This window comes from Trachypithecus francoisi, unplaced genomic scaffold (assembly GCF_009764315.1).
Source record: "Trachypithecus francoisi isolate TF-2019V2 unplaced genomic scaffold, Tfra_2.0 Lachesis_group9, whole genome shotgun sequence".
Taxonomy (NCBI): Eukaryota; Metazoa; Chordata; class Mammalia; order Primates; family Cercopithecidae; genus Trachypithecus; species Trachypithecus francoisi.
In genome coordinates this window covers 21,394,795-21,419,134 of record NW_022681474.1, presented here as the reverse complement: position 1 = coordinate 21,419,134, position 24,340 = coordinate 21,394,795, and the positions used below count along the sequence as shown (strand labels likewise).

The 24,340-nt window shown below is 34.8% G+C and overlaps 1 protein-coding gene across 1 annotated transcript in view; it reads right to left on the bottom strand.

Moving 5' to 3' along the window:
- The window catches only part of MALRD1 (MAM and LDL receptor class A domain containing 1), a 702,910-nt gene that overhangs the window by 662,890 nt on the left and 15,680 nt on the right, over positions 1–24,340 (bottom strand). The window contains 1 exon segment of the mRNA XM_033209380.1: positions 17,525–17,665. Coding sequence (XP_033065271.1) covers positions 17,525–17,665 — 141 coding nt within the window.

Sequence of the window (24,340 nt, the reverse complement as noted above, 5' to 3'; positions counted from 1 at the left end):
AAAATAACATAAATAGCATAATTTCATTTATAGTCTTAAATGTTTATGTTAGAGGACTTCTAAAAATACTTTTTCTCAGTTACTGGTTAAGTATTGGAATGAAATCCCAAGTTTGATGACAAAAAAAAGGAGGTATATAAAAAATGAAAGCAACAAGAACCATGAATCAAGTTTTGAGAGCTAAATCCAGTAACTTTGGAAGTGAATTCCATCAACCTTGATCTTCAGGAAAGATAAGGTAGAATTTTCGGTCTCACTTTCCTCAGCCATTGATGGGCAGCCTTGTACTTCCTCCATTTCCCATGTTCTGAGAGATTAATGGACCTGAATGTGAGCAGGAGAGACATAAATCCTGTTGCATGCTACAGAATAACCAATTGGTTCAAAGGAACTCAAAAAAGGAGAATTTTAACAGTGAGATAATACCAGTTCTCAAGAACGTTTAAAAAAATCAGGCTGTAGGAATGGATCATCATAACAAGATCCAAGGCTTGCAGCAAATGTTAAAATGTCAAAACTTATGGAAATATGAAAATGCACTAATTTCTGACAAAAAGCATAGTTTAATTCAGATAATAGAGAGCAAATAGTATTAGATACAAACCTCTTCAAGTTGATAATTTGTCTATTTATTAAATTCTGTTTCCTTTGAATCATAAGTTTTGACTCATACCAATTTATTAAGCTAGCAAGCTCAACAGAACCAGGTAATACTTGCTAAAATGGTATAACTTAAAGAATACCCTCAAATAGTAATCCCTTCTCATTACTAGCAAGTTGTACATGGATGCTGCCATATCCACTTATGTCTGACTTCAGTAACAAAGGGCTATGTGAGTCACTTTAGGAGATCATAAAATACATAGTAAACCACAAGAGTACTGTCAATGAAAATGCCAGAATAGAGACCTCTGAAACTTTTGGCCCCACAAAATCAATTTTAAAACTGGCAAAAATGTCAGAATCAACTTGTCTGGAACTCTGGAAATCAGCCAAGCCCTTTGGGAATTTGGAGGGCTTTTATTCAACAAATGGCTAAATCTCAGTTTTAAAAAATGGTGACTTTTATGGGCTTTAACTTGCCCTAGTCTCATTGCCCACTCTCCAGTTTCACATTTAACTTTGAAAAATAGCAGTTTGCATTCCTGTGCAGCCTGGCAGCCACAAGAATGAGTAAAATGGTGCTAGACCTTTTTCAAAGCTTCATTCTCAAATAATTGTCATTATTTGATCTGTCTTTTGGTTCCCTGAAAGACCACAATTAAAACGCCATCTGAAATTGACCATAATAATAGCTTGCTCAGTATAAAATGCTTTTTCTACATAAGGGGTCTGTTGAAAACAATTACCAGCAAGTGTTATAACTTCATAGTCACCTGAGGCAGTAACAGTTGGTGAAAATAACAAACTAATAGAATGAGACATTGATAGAGAATTTTTAAAGTTCCAACATATTCCTGCAAATCTAGCCAGACATGTGCATGTGTAGGGCTGTGCACATGCTCTGGAAATACCTGAAAAGACCCTAAGCCCTAACATCTGGCTGATATTGAGGCTCTACGAAAGAAGGAAATGGAAACTAAGGCAGAGTTATCAGCTGCCTGGATGAGTATGGAAAGTGCACCCCAACATACACAGAGTCCCTCAGAAAAACATAGAGATTTATTGGTCCCAGGATACTTTGGTCTGAATGTTTGTGCCCCTGCACACACACACATTCATATGTGGAAGCATAATCTTTGGAGATGAGACTTTTGGGATGTGAGTAGATCCTGAAGGTAGAGTCCTCAAGGATGGATTTAATTCATTTATACAAGAAGTACTAGAGAGTTGCCTTGCCCCTTCCACCATGTGAGAACTCAGCAGGATAGTACTGTCCTATGAACCAGGAAGTGGTCCCTCATCAGACACTTGAATCTGCCAGTGCCTTGATCTTGGACTTCCCAGCCTATAGAACTGTGAGAAATAAATTTCCATTGTTTATAATCTACGCAGTTTATGGCATTTTGTTCTAGCAGCCAAAAGGGACTAAAACAGTGACATCTAAGAGACTCTCAGTAAAGTCACTAAATTAACAACAAAACAACTATAACTACAACAAACAGTAACAGAAGCAAATGTGTGGGAGTTTTTGGGAGACTGAGCATCTGATTTCCAGAGGTCCAAGAGTATATTGTTTTAAATGTCTAGGTTTTTTTTTCTTTAAGTGAGAAATGCAAAGAAACAAGAAGGTATCTCCCATGCAGAGAGAAAAAAAGAAAAGCAATCAATACACAATATCTCTGAGAAAGATCAGATTTATTAGACAAAGACTTTAAATTAGGTATGGCAAATATTTTCAAAGAGCTAAGAAAACTATATATAAAGAACTACAGAAATCGTAAGAATAATGTGTCATAAAATAGAGAATATTGATAAAGAGGTAGGTATTATATAATCAATAATTATTATAATCAATTATATAACTGATAAAAATCAATAATAATAGGTTATGGGCACAAGATGTAATGATATAATTTGTGGCAATAACAGCATAAAGAAGAAGTGAGCAGAAGTGTATAAGATCAAAATTTTTGTATATTATTAAAATTACATTGGCATTAATCCAACCTAAGTTTTCGTAAATTAAAATGTTAAATGTAATCCCTAAGACAACAACTAAAAAAAAATTCAAAAATATGTAGTAGAAAAAGAAAAGGATATTAATATAATACACTAGAAAATATCTATTTAACAAAATAAGGTAGTAATGGAGGAACAGAGTAATAAGAAAAAAACATAAGTAATACAGAAAACAAGTAGCAAAATGGCAACAAACAACCTATCACTGTGATGATAGGTGTAAATCATAATTATATAATATGCAAATCGATTAAATTATTAAATCGAAAGTAAGAAGTTGGCATATTGTATAAAAACATGATCTAACCATATGCTGTCTACAAGAGACACATTTTAGATTCAACTACAGAAAAAGGTTAGAAGTAAAAGGATATAAAAGACATACTATATAAATAATAACAAAAAGAAAGCTGAAATGGCTATATGAAATTCAGAAGAATGATTTTCTTTCTTTTCAACTTTTACTTTAAGTTCTGGGGTATGTGTGCAGGATGTGCAGGTTTGTTACTCAGGTAAACGTGTGCCACGGTGGTGTGTTGCACAGATCAATCCCTCACCCAGATATTAAGCCCAGCATCCATTAGCTATTCTTCCTGATGCTCTACCTCCCTTCTCCCCTCCTGACAGGTCCCAGTGTCTGTTGTTCCCTGCCATGTGTCCGTGTGTTCTCATCATTCAGTTCCCACTTATAAGTGAGAACATGTGGTATTTGGTTTTCTGTTCCAGCATCAGTTTGCTGAGGCTAACAGTTTCCAGCTCTATCCGTGTCCCTGCAAAGGACATGATCTCATTCCTTTTAATGGCTGCATAAAATTCCATGGTATGTATGTACCACATTTTCTTTATCCATTCTATCATTGATGGGCATTTGGGTTGATTCCATGTCTTTGCTACTGTGAACAGTGCTCCAATGAACATATGCATGTATGTGTCTTTATAATAGAATCATTTATATTTATTTATACCCAGTATGTGCAGTAATGGGATTGCTGAATCAAATGGTACCCAGTAATGGGACTGTGAATCAAATGGTATGTCTGATTCTAGATCTTTGAGGAATTGCCACACTGTCTTCCACAGTGGTTGAACTAATTTACATTCTCACCCACTATGTAAAGCATTCCTTTTTCTCTGCATCCTCGCTAGCATCTGTTGTTTCTTGACTTTTTAATAATCACCATTCTGACTGGTATGTGATGGCAATCTCATTGTGGTTTTGATTCACATTTCTCTACTAATCAGTGATGTTGAAGTTTTTTTTCATATGTTTGTGGGCCACATGAATATTTGTGTCTGTTCATGTCCTTTGCCCACTTTTTAGTGAGTTTTTTTTTTCCTGAAAATTTGTTTAAGTTTCTGGTAGACTCTGGATATTAGACCTTTGCTGGATAGATAGAGTGAAAACATTTTCTCCCATTCTGTAGGTTTTCTGTTCACACTGATGATAGTTTCTTTTGCTGTGCAGAAGCTCTTTAATTAGATCCTATTTGTCAATTTTTGCTTTTGGTGCTATTACTTTCAGTGCTTTCATCATGAAATCTCTGCTCGTGTCTATGCCATGAAAGTTATTGCCTGGATTTTCTTCTATAATGTTTATAGTTTGGGGTTTTACATGTAAGTCTTTAGTCCATCTTGAGTTAATTTTTGTATAAGGTATAAGGAAGGGGTCCAGTTTCAATTTGTTGCATATGGATAGCCAGTTCTCCCAGCACCATTTGTTAAATAGGGAATCCTTTCTCCATAGCTTGTTTTTGCCAGGTTTGTCAAAGATCAGATGGTTGTAGATGTGTGGTCTTAATTCTGAGTTCTCCATTATGTGCCATTGGTCTATGTGTCTGTTTCTGTATCAGTACCATGCTCTTTGGGTTACTGTAGCCTTGCAGTATAGTTTGAAGAGGCAAAAACATGATGCCTCCAGTTTTGTTTTCTTTGTTTAGGACTATCTTGGCTATTTGACCTATTTTGGGTTATACACTAATTTTAAAATAGTTCCTTCTAATTTTATGAAGAATGCCAATGGTAGTTTATTGGGAATAGCATTAAATCTATAAATTACTTTGGTCAGTATGGCCATTTTTACAATACTGAGTCCTCCTATCCATGAGCATGGAATGTTTTTCCATTTCTTTGTGTCCTCTCTGATTTATTTGAGCAGTAGTTTGTAGTTCTCCTTGAAGAGGTCCTTCACTTCCCTTGTTAACTGTATTCTTCTGTGTTTTATTCTCTTTGTGACAATTGTGAATGGAAGCTCATTCATAACTTGGCTCTCTATTTGCCAGATGTTGGTATATAGGATTGCTAGCAATTTTTGCACATGGATTTTGTATCTTGAGATTGCTGACATTGCTTATCAGCTTAAGGAGCTTTTGTGCTGAGAAAATGGAGTTTTCTAGATATAGAATCATGTCTGCTGTAAACAAAGATAATTTGAGTTCCTCTCTTCCTATCCGAATATGCTTTCTTTCTTTCTCTTGCCTGATTACCCTGGACAGAAGACAGAATTGTTATTAGAGACAAAACAGGGCATTTTATAATGACAAATGGGTCAACCAATCAATAATATATAAAAACTATAAACATCTCTGCATGTAAAAACAGAGCCCTGAAATATGTGAAGCAAAAGCTAAAATAATTGAAAAGTAGACCATTTTACAATAATAGTTGCAGACTCTAATACTCTACCTTCAAAAATAAATATATAGAACTATTTGATAGAAGATCAGCAAGAAAATAGAAAACTTGAGCAATTCTATAAACCAACTAGACCTAACAGATACATATGGAACACTTACTCTACCCAACAACAAAAGAATATATATGCTTCTAAAGTGCACACAGACCATTCTCCAAGAAAGAGAATATTTTAGGTCATAAAACAAATCTCAATACATTGAAGAGCAGACAAATCATACAAGTATGTTCTCCAGAAATAATAGAATGATTTAAATTAATAATAGAATTAAATTAGAAAAATTCACAAATACGTAGAATTAAATAACAGTTTCCTAAATAACCAATAGGCTAAAGAATTAATTGCAAGAGATGTTAGAAAATACTTTAAATACATGAAAATAAAAATACAACATATACAAATGGATGAGATGCTGTTATTTCAGTGCTTAGTAAGAAATGTATAGCTATAAATACCTAAATTTAAACAAGGAAAGAGCTAAACATTAATAATAAGAAGCTAAAAGAAGAGCAAACTAAACCCAAAGTAAGCAGAGGAGGAAAATAATAAGTATTAGAGAAGAAATAAACAAAATAGGAAATAGAAAAACAACAAAAAAATTAAGAAACAAAAGTTCCTGGAAATATCAATAAAATTGACAATCTTTTCACTAGATGAACCAAGAGAAAGTAAAATTAAATACTTAATTTACTAAAATGAAGAGTGAACAAGGGTCAGAATTTCTAACCTTACATAAATAAAAACAACTACAAGGATATACTATGAAAAATTTTATGCTACCAAATTAGATAACCTAGATGAGATGGACAAATTTCTAGAAAGACACAAACTACCAAAACCAATTCAAGAAGAAATAAAAAATCCAGATAGACTGTAACAAGAGAATAAATTGGTAATCAAAAATATTTCCACAAATGCTCCAGCACGAAAGGCTTACTAGTAAATTATATGAAACATTTAAATGATTAACACTAATACTTCACAAACTATTATAAAAAACAAAAGAGGAGGAAACACTTCCCAACTCATTCTATAAGGCCACTATTACCTTAATAAACCAAAACTAGACAAAGACATCACAAAAAAAGCAAACAACAGACCAACATATCTGATGAATATACACTGAGCAATACATTTTAAAAATTTTTCACCATGGTCAAGTGGAATTTATCCTAGGAATGCAAAATTGGTTCCACATATAAAAATCAATCAATACAGACACCATATTGATCAAGTAAAGAAAAACCACACGACCATGACAATAGATGCAAGAAAAGATATGACAAGGTCTTAACACTGTCTTATAATAAAAGAAACACTCAGCATACTAATAATAGAAGGAAACACGCTCTGCTTGATAAATGACATATATAAAAAACTTACAGCTAATATCATACCTAATGGTAAAAGACTGAAAAAGATTCCCCTAATAGGAAAAAGACAAGGCTGTCTGTCACCACTTCTAGTCAATATTGCACTGGAGTTTCTCTCAGACAATTAGGCAAGGAAATAAAACAAAAAGCACCCAGAATGAAAACAAAAAGTAAAATTATCTCTATTTGCAGATGACATGATCTTGTATATAGAAGATCCTGATAAACCACCAAAAAATAAATGAATTAAAAACTATTAGAGCTAATAAGTTGGTAAGTTTATAGGATATAAAATCAATATACAAAAACCAGTTTCATTTCTATACACTGGCAAGGAACAATATAAAATAAAATTAAGAAAAATCTCATTTAATGTTGCCTCAAAAACAATAAAATACAGGAATAACTGTAATAAACAAAAAGCAAGATTTGTACAACAAAAATTTTAAAAATACAATGTTGAAAGAAATCAAAGAAGACCTAAGTAAACAGAAAGACATGATGCATGATAGGTTGGAAGACTTAATATTGTTAAGATGACCATAGTTACCAAATTTATCTACCAATTCAATGCAATTCCTCTCAAAATTCCAATGACCATTTTTGCAGAAATTTACAAATACTAAAATACATATGGAAATGGAAGAAACACAGAATAGACAAAAAAAATCCTGAAAGAAAATAACACAATTATAGTACTTATTCTTCCCTAGTAACTTCCTTTCAAACTACAGTACACAACTGCAGTAATCAAGAAGGTAGTGTGGTACTGGCATAAGTATAGGCAGAAAGATCAATGCAATCGCATTGAAAGCTCAAAAGTAAAACAGTACATCTATGAATTTTGACTGTGTTAAGATAATTCAGTGGGGAAAGTATAGAGTTTTCAATATATGGTGCTCAGACAACTGGATAGATACATTCAAAAGTGGATACCTCATACCATATTAAAAATTAACTAAAGATGGATTAAAGACCTAAGTATAAGATATAAAGATATAAACTGTTAGAAGGAACTATAGGTATAAGTCTATGACCTTGGATTAGACAATGGTTTCTTAGATACAACACCTAAAACAAGAGCAACCATATAAAGAAGTAAATAAATAAAGAAGTAAGTACATAGATAGATGATTGAGAGAGAGAGAGAGAGAGAGAGAGATAGATGATGAATAGACAGATAATTAAATTTGACTTTATCAAAATTACACAGGCTAGGACAGTAGGGGCAAGTGGCATTAATGGAAGATAGATCCTTAATTTTTAGCATGATCTAAAGGAAAACAATGAAAATAGGGGTAAGAATAAAAAAAATTAAACATATAAATGAAAAACTAGAGGAACGGGAACCATGTAAAAGAGAAAAAAGAAAACCCAGGGATTTTCCCCTATATCATACCATTAATTAGTGTTTAAGGAGAATCCAGGTCTCTAGATGACTTTTAGAGTTGTTCCTCTTTACCCAGTAAAAGGGATATTTTACTCAGTGCAAACGTTCATTATTAGCAAGAATAGACAATCAAGAAAGTATAAACCTTTCTTTCCCTAAAAACTTTGAAAATTAGTGTACTCATTTTATATTGCTTCCATAACAAATTACTACACATCCAGGGGCTTAAAACAACACAAATGTATTATATCACAGCTTCTATAGGTCAAAAGTCCAGGCATGGTGTGACTTAGCTGGTTCTTTTCTTAGATGCACAAAAGGCTGAAACAGAAGTGTAGGTTGGCTGTGCTACCTTCTGAAGGCCCTGAGGATGAATATGCTTTCAAGTTCATTCAAGTGGTTGGCAGAATTCAATTCCATGCAGCCATAAGAATTCAATTTCACGCAGCCTTAAGACTGAGATCCCTGTGTCTTTGCTGGCTGTTAACCAGTGATTGTTCTCCACTTTTAGTGGCCCCTGTATTACTTTCTTGTGATCCTCTTTCTTCATTTCCAAAGCCAGCAATGCAGGTCAAGTCCTCAAACTTCAAATCTCTCTAATCTTCCCTTCTGCCTCAGCTCTCCTGCCTTCCATTTCTGCTTTTAAGGGCTCATGTGATTACACTGAGCCCACTTGAACAGTCCAAGATAATCTTGTGATTTTTGATTAGTAACCCATTTACAAAATCTCTTCACCCAAGTGCCCAGATTAATGTTTGATTGAACAACTAGAGGATAGGAAATTGGGGTGGGGTGGGGCGGCGCAGATTTTATAATCCGCCTGCCACAATTAGGTAGACAATAATTTGATTCTCTTTTTCCATTTGCAATATACCAAGGTATTGATCAAAATCTGTAAAGCCTAAAGTAGTTTGAGTCTCTGTAAGCTTCCTGGACTAATTCACTTGTAAGATACTTAAAAACAAATTACTGTTCATCATACTTCCCAGAGTTCATATGCAGGTAATTGACATCTATTGGGTACGTTCCAACCAATTTCATTAGTAAAGTATCATGGTCACACTCATTTGACAGAATCTCATTCAAATGACCCTCAGATCATGGTTCAAAATTTGTATCTTCTGAAATTTGTAATATTTTAATTTTAATATACTATTATGGGATTTTTATGTATTTCTGTTGAGCATGAATTTTTTTCAATTGTGTCTAAATTAATTTGAAGAATATATCTATCTATAAATTCAACAAATAATCAAACCACCTGCCTATAAAAATAAAAATTGCCAAATGAAAAGCAAATGATGCATAGAAAAATATTTCTATTTTTCAATACAGAAATTAGAGAATATATCATTTTTAGCTCTCATCAGTACTCTAAGATATCTGACAGCTTGACTATTAATATTATATTGCAAAATTTCATTGATATGGTATCAGATAATTCAAATAAGTATCTAAGTTGTCAAGTATGACATATAACTCTGAATTTGAAATAAGTGGAAAAATAGAACAAATATATTATCCAATACACAAAAGATGTCATGATTGTTGAGGGACTATGAAAATCTCATATAGTTCATCCATTTCAAATTCATGCACTCACACAAACACACAGACATCAAGGACTTTGGCAATATTAGCTTAACAATGAAAGAATTTGTGCAAGAAACTAAAGCTCTCTGGAAAATACTGCTTGAGGCAGAAGGAATCATTAAGCACCAAATACACATGCCCTTAAAATTCCTTACACTATTCCTCAACCACTGCTATTATATCCATCAATGTCTCTCATTTCTGCTGCCTGGTTGGACAGTGGCAGAAATACGACTGTCAACTGTGAAACAGTTTGGGTATAGGAGGAAAAAGAAGGCAAGGAAACAGTTGAGGTGAGCAAAATCAGTAACCTGTGGATGACATAATTCTTGACATTCACAACATACACTTTTAGCCTATCTTCTTTATTTCCAGTCATTTCTAGTCATAGTAGACTTCTATGTCATTGCCTGAGCACAGCAACTATCTCTACCTCGTCCTTACGTGGTTCTTTCCATTTGAAATACCATTTCTCTCATCTCTCCATCCATTGAAATACCAATTACGTTTCAACTATTTTCTTAAATGCTCATTCACTTTCTGGAGTCAGAATTTGTCTCTAGTCTCAGAGAAATTTATTCAAACCCATATTTTGTACCTCATTCTTTCTCCCAATAAGTAACTGTTTTATTCCCAAACATGTGTCTCAAAGACATCACAAACACCTTGATATATAGCCTGTAACTTAATACAGGTTGAGTATCTCTTACCTAAAATGCTTGGGACCAGAAGTGTTTTGGATTTCAGATTTTTTCAGATTTTGGAATATTTGCACATACATTACAGATGGGACACAAGTCTAAACATAAAATTCATTTATGTTTCATATATACCTTATTCACATAACCTGAAGGTAATTTTGTACAATGTTTTAAAATAATTTTGTGCATAAAACAAAGTCTCTGCACATTAAAACATCAGAAACCAAAGGCGTCAGGTGTGGAATTTTCCACTTGTGGCATCATATTGGCACTCAAAAAGTTTCCAATTTGGGAGCATTTTGGATTTCAGATTTTTGGATAAGAGATGATAAACCTGTAGTCTTTATTATCTGAACAACATTATCATGATGTCTTACACTGGAATTAATAAAAGCTTTTGCATTGAAATTAACAATAATAATCAGCATATATAAATCTAACAACATAAATATACGTATGTAATAATTTTTATTTTAATAATTTTACCTTTAAAATAACACAACTACCAAACTAAAAATGGGGTAAGAGGTCTGGTGTGGTGGGTCACTCCTGTAATTCCAGCACTTCGGGACGCCAAAGTGGGCAGATCACTTGAGGTCTGGAGTTCAAGACCAGTCTGGCCAAAATGGTGAAACCCCATCTCTAATAAAAATACAAGGATTAGCCAGGCATGGTGGCACATGCCTATAATCCCAGCTACTCAAGAGGCTGAGGCAGGAGAATAGCTTGAATCCGGGAGGGGGAGGTTGCAGTGAGACGAGAGCATGCCACTGCACTCCAGTCTGAGTGACAGAGTGAGACTCTGTCTAAAAAAAAAAAAAAAAATGGTAAATGAAGAAAAGACACTGTAATTCCATTTCGTTAACATATCTTGTTTGTACTCTCAGTACAAGTAAGCACGAAACATTTATTTTAAAGAAAGAGGACTGACTACTATAACAAAATTTCCCCCTTAATTCAAAGTTCAGATACATGTTTAAATAATAGCATAATAAAGCTGATTCTGATACAGAAACAAAGTTTGCTTCACTTATGTTTGTTATAAATGTGAACACTGGGCACTAAAATTAAGATTATAATGTATCTGTGTTCTTAGAGGAAGAATTATATTCTTTATTCATCTATGTCCAATATTGAATAGTGTCAGACATAAAATGCTCAATTAATGTTTACTGTGAACAGACCCAGGGGCAGCAAACTATAACCCACGGACAAATCCATCTGCCACCTAATTTTGCATATCCTATAGTTAAGAAGCATTTTCACATGTTTAAATCATTGAAAAATTAAAAATATATATATATTTTTAAACATGTAAAAATGATATTAATTATACATTTCCATGTTCAAAAACAAAAGGTTAACATAACACAGCCATGCTTAATCTTTATGTATTGTGTATGTATGACTATTTTTACAGAGTAGATGGCAGAGTCGAGTTTTTGGGAGATGGACCATATGGCCCAAAAAGTCAAAAATATTTACTATCAGCCCTTTCAATGAAAAGCGTGCAGATGCCTGGAATAGATGAGTTGTTCGATGGAAATTTCTCAGATTACAAACAACATAGATGCTCCCAAACAACATCTGCAAAGCACAAACATCATATCCTTGTCACACTGTGAGCTTTTAAATGCATACGTGCAGACAAGAAAACGGTTGCTGGTTGCTTTTTTCTAACTCTTTTTTTTTTTTTTTTATAATTTTTAATTTTTTTTTTTTTTTTTTGAGACGGAGTCTTGCTCTGCCGCCCAGGCTGGAGTGCAGTGGCCGGATCTCAGCTCACTGCAAGCTCCGCCTCCTGGGTTCACGCCATTCTCCTGCCTCAGCCTCCCGAGCAGCTGGGACTACAGGTGCCCGCCTCGTCGCCCGGCTAGTTTTTTGTATTTTTTAGTAGAGACGGGGTTTCACCGTAGTAGCCAGGATGGTCTCGATCTCCTGACCTCGTGATCCGCCCGTCTCGGCCTCCCAAAGTGCTGGGATTACAGGCTTGAGCCACCGCGCCCGGCGCTTTTTTCTAACTCTTAATATATAATCATAAGTACGTGTAAATGGTTTATGTCTCTATCACCAGATTGCAAGTTCACCAGGGACAAAAGCTGAATTCCTGTTCACTTTTATATCTTCAGGTCCTGGAAGAGCATGTGGAGCAATGCAGATGTTCAGTAAAGAGTTTTCAAAGTAAATATAGAAAAGAATAAAAGGACATTAAATTTTCACTGATTTAAAAGTAAACAGATATTCAGACTATAGAGGCTGCAGAAACATAATCTAGAGAGTAATAATGTGGGATTCTTGTCTCCCTGTTTGGTCATTTACAGTTTCTTCTTAATAAAAGAACCCAACTCAACCTGTATGTGGCAGAGCCTACCTATTACTTAGGAGTGGATTATGGCTCAGTTTCCCTTCAGAAAGGGCAACACAGAGCAGCTTAGGGGATGCTGGTGTTCATTCGGCTGGGAAATTCAGTGATTGACATAATGACTACGGTAGAAAAACAAGACAAATCTATAAGCTGGGACCACAAGAGTGCTTCGAGATAAAGAGAGGAGGCATTATTTTTAAGGGATCACAGCGAATTCCATTCTGTCAGGCTTTGGCATGGGGTCCGGCTACAGATGCAGGTAGAGTGCAAGGCTAAAACTCTGAGAGAAGGGCTGCTCTCTCCTTGGCCTGAGGAACCAGGAACGGAAACCTGGAATAGCCAGGTATGACCAAAAAAAGAGAAATTTTATAGGTAGCCAGAAAAAAATAATAAAAAGAGTTCCCCAATGTTCTATGAATAATCTCTGTCCAAGTCTCTGGTGAAAATGGAAGCCTGTATGTGCAGGGAGCCCTTCTAGCAGCTAAACCTAGAGGAATTGAATTGATATTTGGACTGCTGCCCAGAGCAGAAAAAAGTTTGTCATTTGACGCTAGACCTGGTGACTCACGCCTGTAATCCCAGCATTTTGGGATGTTGAGGTGGGATCACCTGAGGTCAGGAGTTCGAGACCAGCCTGGTCAACATGGAGAACCTCATCTCTACTAAAAGTATAAAAATTAGCCAGGAGTGGTGGCGCATGCCTGTAATCTCAGCTACTCGGGAGACTGATGCAGGAGAATTGCTTAAACCTGAGAGGCAGAGGCTGTAGTGAGCTGAGATCACGCCACTGAACTCCAGCTTGGATAACAGAGCAAGACTCTGTCTCCAAAAAAAAAGAAAAAAAAAAAAGAGTTTGTCATTTGAGTCTATGCAACTTAATCACTTGCTTAAACAAATTATCACCATGCCTCAAAAAAAAATACAACACATCCCAGAGCCTCCATTCACACATGCAGGATAAAACTCAAAATTATATGACAAAGAACCAGGATGACATAATCATACATGGGAAAATGTAATCAGCAGCAGGTAAATCTGAGATGATGCACGCAAGGATTTTAAAACTCCCAACATAATTATGCATAATGAAGTAAGGGAAATTATTCTTATCATGAATGAAAAGGTAACAGAGAACTTTTTACTTTAACTAAAACAACCAATTAAAAACTTTAGAACTGAAAAATACAGTGCAGGCAATCCCTGACTTACAATGGTTCCACTTATGATTTTTCTGCTTTATGATGGTGCAAAAGTGATATATATTCGGAGGGATACAACCACACTATTTTTCACTTTCAGTACAATATGCAATAAATTACATGAGGTATCCAATATTTACTATGAAATAGCCTTTGTGTTAGATGATTTGACCCAACTGTAGGCTAACATATATGTTCTCGGCAAGTTTAAGGTAGGCTAGGCTAAGCTATGATTCTCAGTAGGTTAGGTATATTAAATGCATTTTCAACTTATGATGGATTTATTGAGATATAACCCCATTATAATTTGAGGAGTATCTGTAGTTGATTTCTTTTTTAATCTCTGCATAGGATTATCAGTAGAATGAAGATAACAAAGGAAAAAATCACAGAACTTGAGGATATATCAATTGCAATTATGCACTCTGAAAAACAGAAAACAAAATCAAAATATATGGTGAAGCCTCATCTAACAGCCTGTAAGACTTACAGACTAACACACTGATGATTGAAATACAAAAAGGAAATGAAAGAGAGAATGGGACAGAAGAACTATTTGAATAAACAAGAGCAAAATACTTTTCTAAATTGGCAGACAGCATACATTTCAGATTCAAGAAGCTTAGTTAACATAAGTATGATAAAATTTAAAATGCTGATGCTGAAATCCAACAATAAAGACCAAATTTTGAAAGCATCAAAACAACAGATATATTACATACAGAAAAAAATGAAATTGTGGATATCACATTAGAAACTAGGTGAAGACAACAAAATAATGTCTTTCAAGTACTAAAAGAAAAAAAAGACCATGAAAAATTATATATCCAGGAGGAATACATTTCAAGAATGAAGGCAAAATAAAAACATTTTGAGGAGGAAAAACTAACATAATTTATCCTTAACAGAACTGCACTATAAGAAATACTAAAGGAGTTTCTTCAAGCTGAAGAGAAATGATACCAGAAACAAAATCAGATAGTTAGAAGAAATAAAGACTGCTGCAAATAATAAATATGATAAAAGAATATCTTCTTCTTCATTTATTTTAATGCTGTCTAAAGCAATATTATAACATTGATTTGCAGGGTTTATAATATGTAGAGATTATAGACACAATATATATGAACACTGTAGAACAAAATAAAAATATCAGATGCTATTTAGTAGTGTACATGTTTCATAATATATGAATTTTAGATCTAACAATGGATCAGAATAACAAAAGCTCTAATATCCTCATTTAAAACTGATTGTAAATGCCCAAATTAGAAAATTATAATTTGTGGCCTAATGGGAAATATTTTTTCAAATAAATAGTTTTTTAATCTTTGATAGACTTAAAGTGAATTATACATTTAAAAACCCCTTTATCATCTTTAATATCAGCTGAGCTCTAGAATTACTTAAAACTTTTATATTTGTACTCCTATATTTAAAAGTAGTTTTACCACCCTTACAAAGATGTATTTGATTTTGTTATAGTACTACTATTTTATCTAAATGCAATGTTACATTGCTTTAAAAATTAGTACTACATTTTAACCATTCTTTCCCTGAGCTTTACTGGATTTCAGATATTGACAACAGTGATGTTTTTAATGTTCTAATTGATTCTCAAACTTGCCACTCAGGGCATTGATTACATAATGAAAAATATAATTTTGGAGCACTGGCAAATCATTTCAAGAGTAAGTTAATCAAAATTTGGTTAATACTTATGAAATAAGAATTTTTGAGTAAAGACAGGATTCAGACCATTTTTCTATAAATATTTTCCAACAGCTAATATCTACAGCCAGAACACTTGCTTACTTAAAATTATTGCTAGAGAATACTTACATGTTAACATTTAATTGTATTTGTAAGAGATGCATGACTATTACCAAAGTTATCAGCCTTCAATTAGTTATGCAGGCAATATTTTGTCTCTTTTTCCTATGCAGCTTGCATTATTATTTTCTTTGTTTTACAGATGAGGAAACTAAGGCTACAAAACTAGCGGATTGGCAAGGCTGGAATTCAAACCCATCTAGTATGATTCCAGAGATTTTAAGTCAACTCAGATAATATAGTTCTATGGTATCTGCCTATACAACATCTCAGTTTTGATGTGGATTGCCCCCATTTTATCTCTTGACTAGGCAATCAAAAATATGCATGAAAAAAATGAGGGAAAATGGCAGATAGGAAAGAGAGAGAGAAGAAAATTGGGAAGCACAGTGTCTTCTGAAGTTATTTAACTCTGCAGTAAGGAGGCAAGCAAGAGGCATTCAGTAAGAGCCATCAACAAACAAAAGCCTAGAGTAAATAAATATGTGCTGTGAAAAACCTTCTGAGTAAAAGAAAGAAATAGAAAAAAGTTTCCTATATTGCAGTTAGTGCTTGTTACTATTTGTGAGGCTGGTCCCTTTTCGGTAATAAAACTGGTTGATTCCTAAAAATTGTTAGGAATTCTAAACAAAAATAATTTTTGACATTAGAGCCAAATAAATTAAGAAACTCCATCTTATCAATGTAGAGGTAAAATTAGCAACACCAAAATTATTCAGAAATGGACTAAATATCTACTTTTTTGAGTGCTGAGTTTTCTATAATAAGCTCTATCAACAATTTCTCATGTAGTTCTTAACCATCCTAAAAATTTAGCATCATTATTTCCTCTCTTAAAGTTGTGAAAAATAAGGTTCAAAAATTAATTTAAGATTTTACAGCTAGGGAGGGACAGACCAGGGAGTCTAATCCGCATGTGTAATATTTATGAAAACTTTGCCAAACTCACATTCAATGCCTGAATATTTGCTTGTTTCAAATTACCTCTAGGGTAATAACCATATTTTAACATTAATTGAATTTATTTGAGGGAAGTATCACTTATAAAAATAACTAGCTTTTAGTTATGCCAGGAAATGTGTTACTTCTTTTCCTAGCATGTGTAAACCCATCAGATGAGGGCAGGCATGGAGTCCATTTTTGCTCTCTAGTACATCTTAAACACGCAGTACCTGATGTTGAATTAATGGAGTTCATTAGTTAATAAATGAAGAAATTTCTGGCTCACTCCAGAGCTACCTCAAAGTCTACAGAGCAGTTCAGCAGAGCTTTCCAGTCAACTTGATTTAACAAGTGGTACTAGACAGAGCTGAAACCAGTCCAGCCAAAATAAAAGAAATTTGTCAAATTATGCTGTGTATATTGTCCCAAAGCTAAAACCAGTACAGCCGAAAATAAAAGACATTTGACTGTCTAATTAATCTAGGTATATTTTCCCATTTACATTTTACAATTTCCATAAAGAGTAAGAAAAACTGGAAAATTCCAGTTATCTAAATAGGCCCATTGGAATCCCAGGAACCTGATTATGAGAATCCGATGTGATATTTTAAAATCATAAATATTTTGAAACTGGTTAAAGAATGTATAAAATTAGGCATTTTAACTACTAATATGTAGTTAGAGTCTACTTCTCTAATTAAATATTTGGGGAGGGGAAGGAAGAAACAGAGGTGGAAAAGAATGAAGAAGGAAAGGAGGGAAGGAAGGAAAGGAGGAAGGGAGAGAGGTGAGAAAATAAATTTAAAGCATTTACCAGACACATCACCATTGTGATCATAAAATGGAGGTGATAGACTGGTCATCCCATTTCTCTTTGTCCAACTAGGTTGCAGACTATGATCTTCAGTCATGTTACAGAGACCATCCTCAAAATCACATCTTTCGTAATTCGAGCCTAATGAGAGAGAAGAGAAATTGGTTTTCACAACTGTGTTTGGCTTTTTAAAAAATAAGACAATAGCAGAAAAATAAAGTTTAGCAACAAATGACAAATGTAAGTTAACATAAGGATTATTCCTTACAAATCTAAGTCTACTTTATTCATGCAAAGTTTTTCATGCATCCAATATTCTAGTAAGTTACCACAACAAAAAAAAATGTGTTCAAATAGAAAGAATGCCACACAACACAGGGTCGGAAGACCGAGGACCTAATCCTGATTTTGATTCTTATTAACTGAGTGTCTTAGCTTAACTATTCAAACATAGCAAGCCGTTCCTTTACTTGCAAAATCAGAACAATAACATCCTGTCCTGTGTCTCTCAAGCAATTGCTATGAAGATCTATAATACAATACATACAAAAATACAGTTGGCCTTCCGTGTCTATGAATTCCTCATCTGTGGATTCAATCAATGGCAGACCAAAAATATTCAGGAAAAAAGTGCATCTATACTGAACACATACAGATTTTTTCTTGTTATTTCCTAAAGAATACAGTATACCAACTATTTACATAGTGTTAATATTTACATTGTCTGAGGTATTATAAATTGTCTAGAGATGATTTAAAGTACACAGGAAGATATGCATAGGGTATATGTAAATACTACATCATTTTATATCACAGACTTGCTATCCATGGATAGCAAGAGACCACTGTACTTTATAACTCTTAGGTACCATAACATATAAGGAATTATTATTAAGGTTACATCTTAAAACTCAACTTCCGTCTTCATGCCATGCAGGCATATCAGAATTTCAGGTTTTGGCAGATCAAATCACAGAGACCCCACTGATGAAAACTCAACCATCAGTGGCCGAGACATACTCCTTAAATTAAGTACAGGACCTCATCATCCAACCTCAGTGTTTGAGGAAAGTTTAGTGTTTTAAATCATAACAAAGACATTTCTGACTCTTTCTCGGTGATTTAAGAGGCTAGGGAGAAACAGAAGAATTCAAGCATGTGGTTATTCCCAATACCCACCCATGTAGGGCTTTATTCTATTATCCAATATCTATGAATGTCACATTCTAAAAATAGATGATCTCAACCACAAATGGCCCCTCCCCAGGTTGTGGTCCTCAGCAACTGTAAAGATAGTCCTTTTGAGGTAGGAGAACAGCAGGACTTGTTTTATGGTCTCAACCAAAATAATTTGGTCTGATGACCAAAACAGGATCTGGTCCAGTCAGGATAAAGTGAAGAAGCTGGCAGAAACCAGCAGATAGCTACAGAAACAATCCCTAGCTGCTCTCATTGCTCACTAGCATAAGACACTCCGACCAGTGCCATGACAGTTTGCAAATGCCATGGCAATGACCCAAAAGTTACCACTCCCTTTCTAGAGATTTATTTATTTATTTATTTATTTATTTAATTTTTCTGAGGCAGAGTCTCGCTCTGTCACCCAGGCTGCAGTGCAGTGGTGCGATCTTGGCTCACTGCAAGCTCCGCCTCCCGGGTTCACGCCATTCTCCTGCCTCAGCCTCCCGAGTAGCTGGGACTACAGGCACCTGCCACCACGCCCGGCTAATTTTTTGTATTTTTAGTAGAGACGGGGTTTCACCGAGTTAGCCAGGATGGTCTCGATCTCCTGAACTTGTGATTCGTCCGCCTCGGCCTCCCAAAGTGCTGGGATTACAGTCTTGAGCCACCGCGCCCAGCCTCTAGAGATTTCTAAGTAGCCTGTCCCTCAATTTGCATTAACCTGCTCCTTGATTTGCATGTAAGTATCAATGGGTATAACTACAGTGGCCAACACCCCACAAGCATGGCTCCAGGTGCACTACCTATGAGTTAGCCCTACTCCACATGAAGCAACTACAATTCAATAAAAGACTTATGTTTTAACACCATCAGCTCATCAGTGATTTTTTTTTTCTTTTTTGAGATGAAGTCTCATTCTGTCACCCAGGCTAGAGTGCAGTGGTGCAATCTCAGCTCACTGTAACCTCCACCTCCTGGGTTCAAGTGATTCTCCTACCTTAGCCTCTAGAGTAGCTGGGATTACAGGTATGTGCTGCAATGCCCAGCTAATTTTCTTTTGTTTTTGTATTTTTAGTAGAGATGAGGTTTCACCATGTTGGCCAACCTGGTCTCCAACTCCTGACTTCAAGTGTTCCACCCATCTTGGCCTCCTAAAGTGCTGGGATTACAGGCATGAGTCACCATGCCCAGCCCAAATTTTTTTTTTAATTTCCACAATTCATGTTTAATACTCTTGTTGTGGTCAATATGTTATATAATGATTTGTTTTCCTTTCCCCTTCTTTTAACCTTTAGTGTAGAATAACATATTCCACAGTAGTAAAAAGGAGCAAAGGATATTCTCCTAATTTCTTTAATCCTCTTTTCAGCTTGATTCAGAGTTGCCTAACAAAACAGCTGTGTAAAGTTATAAGATTACTACAGTGAGTTTAGAGAAAGTAGAAAGAACAAACTTTAAAAAACAGTGGAGATTTTATACTTCCTGTTCCATCACCAGAGCCACTTGGCTTTTGAGATTTCAACAGTCTTTTTTTTTTTAATTACTTGAACAAAACTTGCAGAACATGGCTTTGAATTGCTTTGAACTTGAACTCTGCATCTGCACAGAAGCAGGCCTTGAGCATGATTTTAATAATTGTTGAACAATTAACTATATATCCAAAGCGTTGCCCTATGACTCTGAAACTTCTTTAAGTGAATTCTTTCCTGAGTGAATCCAAGAACCCTCCCAGGCTAAGCCCTAATTTCAGCGCTCACCTGCATATCTGCATCACTCTGACAAGTTCCTTCACTTCCTGACTAGTTGCACTAGCTGCAGCTGGAGCAAACATGCTGGTTAATAGTTAAACACTGCTTGGCAACCCAGTCAAAAGAACATAATTTTCATTTCATCCTATCACAAAACAATTACTTCAATAAAGTGCAACAATGAGGAATCTTATTATTACGGAATACCACTGGTTGGCAAAATATTTCAAAATAAGGGACCTAGGAGTAAAATCAACAAAACAGGCCATTGGTAATGAGGCTTGTATGTCTGTGGGTTCAGCATCTGTGGATTCAGCCAATCACATGCCATGAAGCCTGCTTCATCACCGTGGCCTATTTCATTAATTTTACTCCTAGATCCCTTATTTTAAAAAAATCTGCCACCAGCTATATTGTAAAATAATAATAAGAATCCTCATTGCTACAATTTATTGAGGTAATTATTCTGTGCTGGGATTCCACTTGAAGTAACTTATTTCTTATGAAGAAGAAAGCCTCATGAAGCAAGCCTGTTCTTCCATTTTAAAGATGAGAAAACTCAGATGATGTTTTACAGACATTAAGTAACTTGCTCAAGATAGACCAGCTAGTGGGTGCTAATGTCGAGAATGGAACACAAGTTTTTGTACTCCAGAACCATAGCTCTTAAAGCTCTCCTCTGAGGCATAATTATTAATCCACTGTCCCATTTTTATGACTGAACTAGAATTAAAGCTCTATCAGAGCTCCTAGTCAGCCTAAGGAAACCAGTATTTCCAGATAGAGTTGATGTCATTCTCTTCAAAAGCAAAGAAATTCTATTAGTCTATGAATCATACTATGATTAAATACACAATTTCTATAAGGCCTTGGACATACTTAGGATAGCTGGAATATCCAGATTATTACCTTATAGACTCCTAATTATCCAGGGAATCTGAATTAACAAAAAAAGGAACTAAATTATACAGTCACTTGTGTATGTGTTTGTGTGTATGTGAGATTCAATTAGCTATGCATGTATGGAAATAAGTATGTATCTATTTTCAAGTTTCTTTTAGTTCTCAACAATTTTTACAATGATCTGATTATAAAATATTCTAAATTATTTTATCACCATATTTCAACAATTATGTGTATGAAAGGTACACACATACTCACACAGGTGGTCAAACATTTTTTAAATACCAAGAAATTTTCCTGCAACACAATTACTTAGTTGATGTCTGTTTGCAATGTTCTTTGTTTTTTTAACACACAAGATAATGATAATTTTTGAGTGTAAGAACCAGAAAAAAAATAGCTAAATAAAACATTTGTTCATCGAAATAGTCTCAACAGGGGTTCTTTTTGCTATAAAATGAATCCAATGGGCACAGGTTTTCAATTAATTTTTACCAAAAATGTAATCCTGAACATCTAATAACTGCCAGATGACTCAAAAATACATCAGGAAAATTTTCTAAATATTCATTTTCCCCAGTAGAGAACTGCACATTTTAAACAATTTGAATAATTTTCCTTGTAGTTGGTTTACCTTTTAACTTCATATGCCACACAATCGCATTCAAGTCTGAAACTATCTGCTGTAATAAAATCTGTCACCATGTAGATGACAACCATCACTAAATAGTGTGAAGTAATAACACCACAGTCGGACCATATAATGAACAATTAGGAGTGCTATACAGGAACTTATCAGTAGAATCCAAGTTCCTGGACTTTTTGAACTTGTGCAATGTATCACTTTTTTTTCAATTTTATAATCCCAAAGGTCAGATGTACTGCAGTCAAACAGGGAGGACTGGAAGGTTGCTTGGAAGCCACAATTATCTCATGAGTTGGGTTCCACGCTGTCAGATTCTCTCATTAAAGAACCACTAAAGAATTCCTCCTAGTTTTGATCTTTAACACGATAATGGAAAGAAAAATATTAAATAATATGCCAAAGCGACAGTCAGCTTGGGGCATGCTTTTGAAAAAATGGGAATGAATAGGATCAAGTTTCCATTGTAGTAATGGTGAAGAAACTCAGATAATCCAGAACTCAGGATTAACTCTGGAAAGTATGGTCTGGGTAAAGCATCACAACATAATGTTCTTAGAACACAGAACACAATGTAAGAATTATGAAAAATCTAGCAAAATTATGAAAAATCTAACAAGGGAAGAGATGAGATAGAAACCACACTTATTTCAAAATCTTCCCTGGGTCAATATTAATAATTACATTTCTCTTCCTCCTACAGGTTCTATGAGGCACAGTTGCAGTCTTCCCATCAGAGTCCTCTTTTTTTAATTATTATGGTAAAATATACATTACATAAAATTTACCATTTTAACCTTTTTGTTTTTCTTTTTTAGACAGGGTCCTGCTCTGTCACCTAGGCTGGAGTGTGATGGTGCGATCGTGGCTCATTGCAGCCTTGATCTCCCCAGGCTCAAATGATCCTCCCATCTCAGCCTCCCAAGTAGCTGGGACTACAGGTGCACACCACCACACCTGGCTAATTTTTTGCATTTTGTAGAGATGGAGTTTTGCCATGTTGCTCAGGCTGATCTCAAACTCCTGGGTTCAAGCAATCCACCAGTCCTGGCCTCCCAAAGTGTTGGAATTACAGGCATGAGCCACGATGCCTGGCCCATTTTAACAATTTTTAAGTGTAGAGTTCTGTGGTATTCAGTATATTCACATTGTTAAGCAACCATCACCATCATCTATCCCCAGAAGTCATTCCATCTTGCAAAACTGAAACTTCGTACCCATTAAACACCACCTTTCCATTTCTCCCTACTCAACCCCTGGCAACCACAATTCTACCTTCTGTCTCTATGAATTAGAGTATTGTAGGTAACTCGTATGAGAGGAATCATACAGTGTATGTTTTTGTGTGTGTGTGTTGCTTATTTCACTTAGCATAATGTCTTCAAGGTTAATCTATGTTGTAGAACATAAAATGTTGTTTATCCATTCATCTATCAATGGACACGTGTGGTTTTCAGCTTTGGGCTATTGTAAATAACGCTACTGTGAACATGGGTGTACAAATACCTATTCAATTCCCTGCTTTGGTTTCTTTGGAGTATATATCAAGAATTGAAATTGCTATATCATATGGAAATTCTATTTCTAATGTTTTGAGGAATTGTCATCTGTTTTCCAAAGTGGCTAAAACATTTTACATTCCCACCAGAAAAGCACAAGTGTTCCAATTTCTGGAAATCTTCATATATACATTATTTTCTAGGAGATTTTTTGGATGGTTATAATAGCCATCACAATGGGTGTGAAGTGGTATCTCATTGTGGTTTTTATTTGTATTTCCCTAATGATCAACAATGTTGAGTATCTTTTCATGTGCTTATTGGATATTTATATATCTTTTTGGATGTCTATTCAAGGTCTTTATTCATTTTTTAATTATTTGTTTTTTGTCGTTGTTGAGTTGTAGTTCTTCTTACATTCTGATACTAATCTGTTATCAGATGTATGATTTGCAAATATTTTCTACTACTCCGTGGATTGCCTTTTCACTCTGTTGATACTGTCCTTTGATGAATACAAGCTTTTAATTTTGATGAAGTCAGTGTATCTGTTTTCTTTTGTTGCCTGTGCTGTTGGTGTCATATTGAATAAATCTTTATCACACCTAATATTATGAAGCTTGTCTCCTATGTTACTAAGTTTTACAGTTTTAGCTCTTATATTTAGGTCTTCAATCCATTTTGAGATACTTTGTTGTACACGGTATAAGGTAAGGGTCCAACTCCAATTATTTTGCTTGTGGCTACCCAATTTTCCCACCACCTTTGTTGAAAAGACCGTCCTTTCCCCATTGGTCTTGGGTCCCTTCTCAAAACTCACTTGACCATATATTTGAAGGTT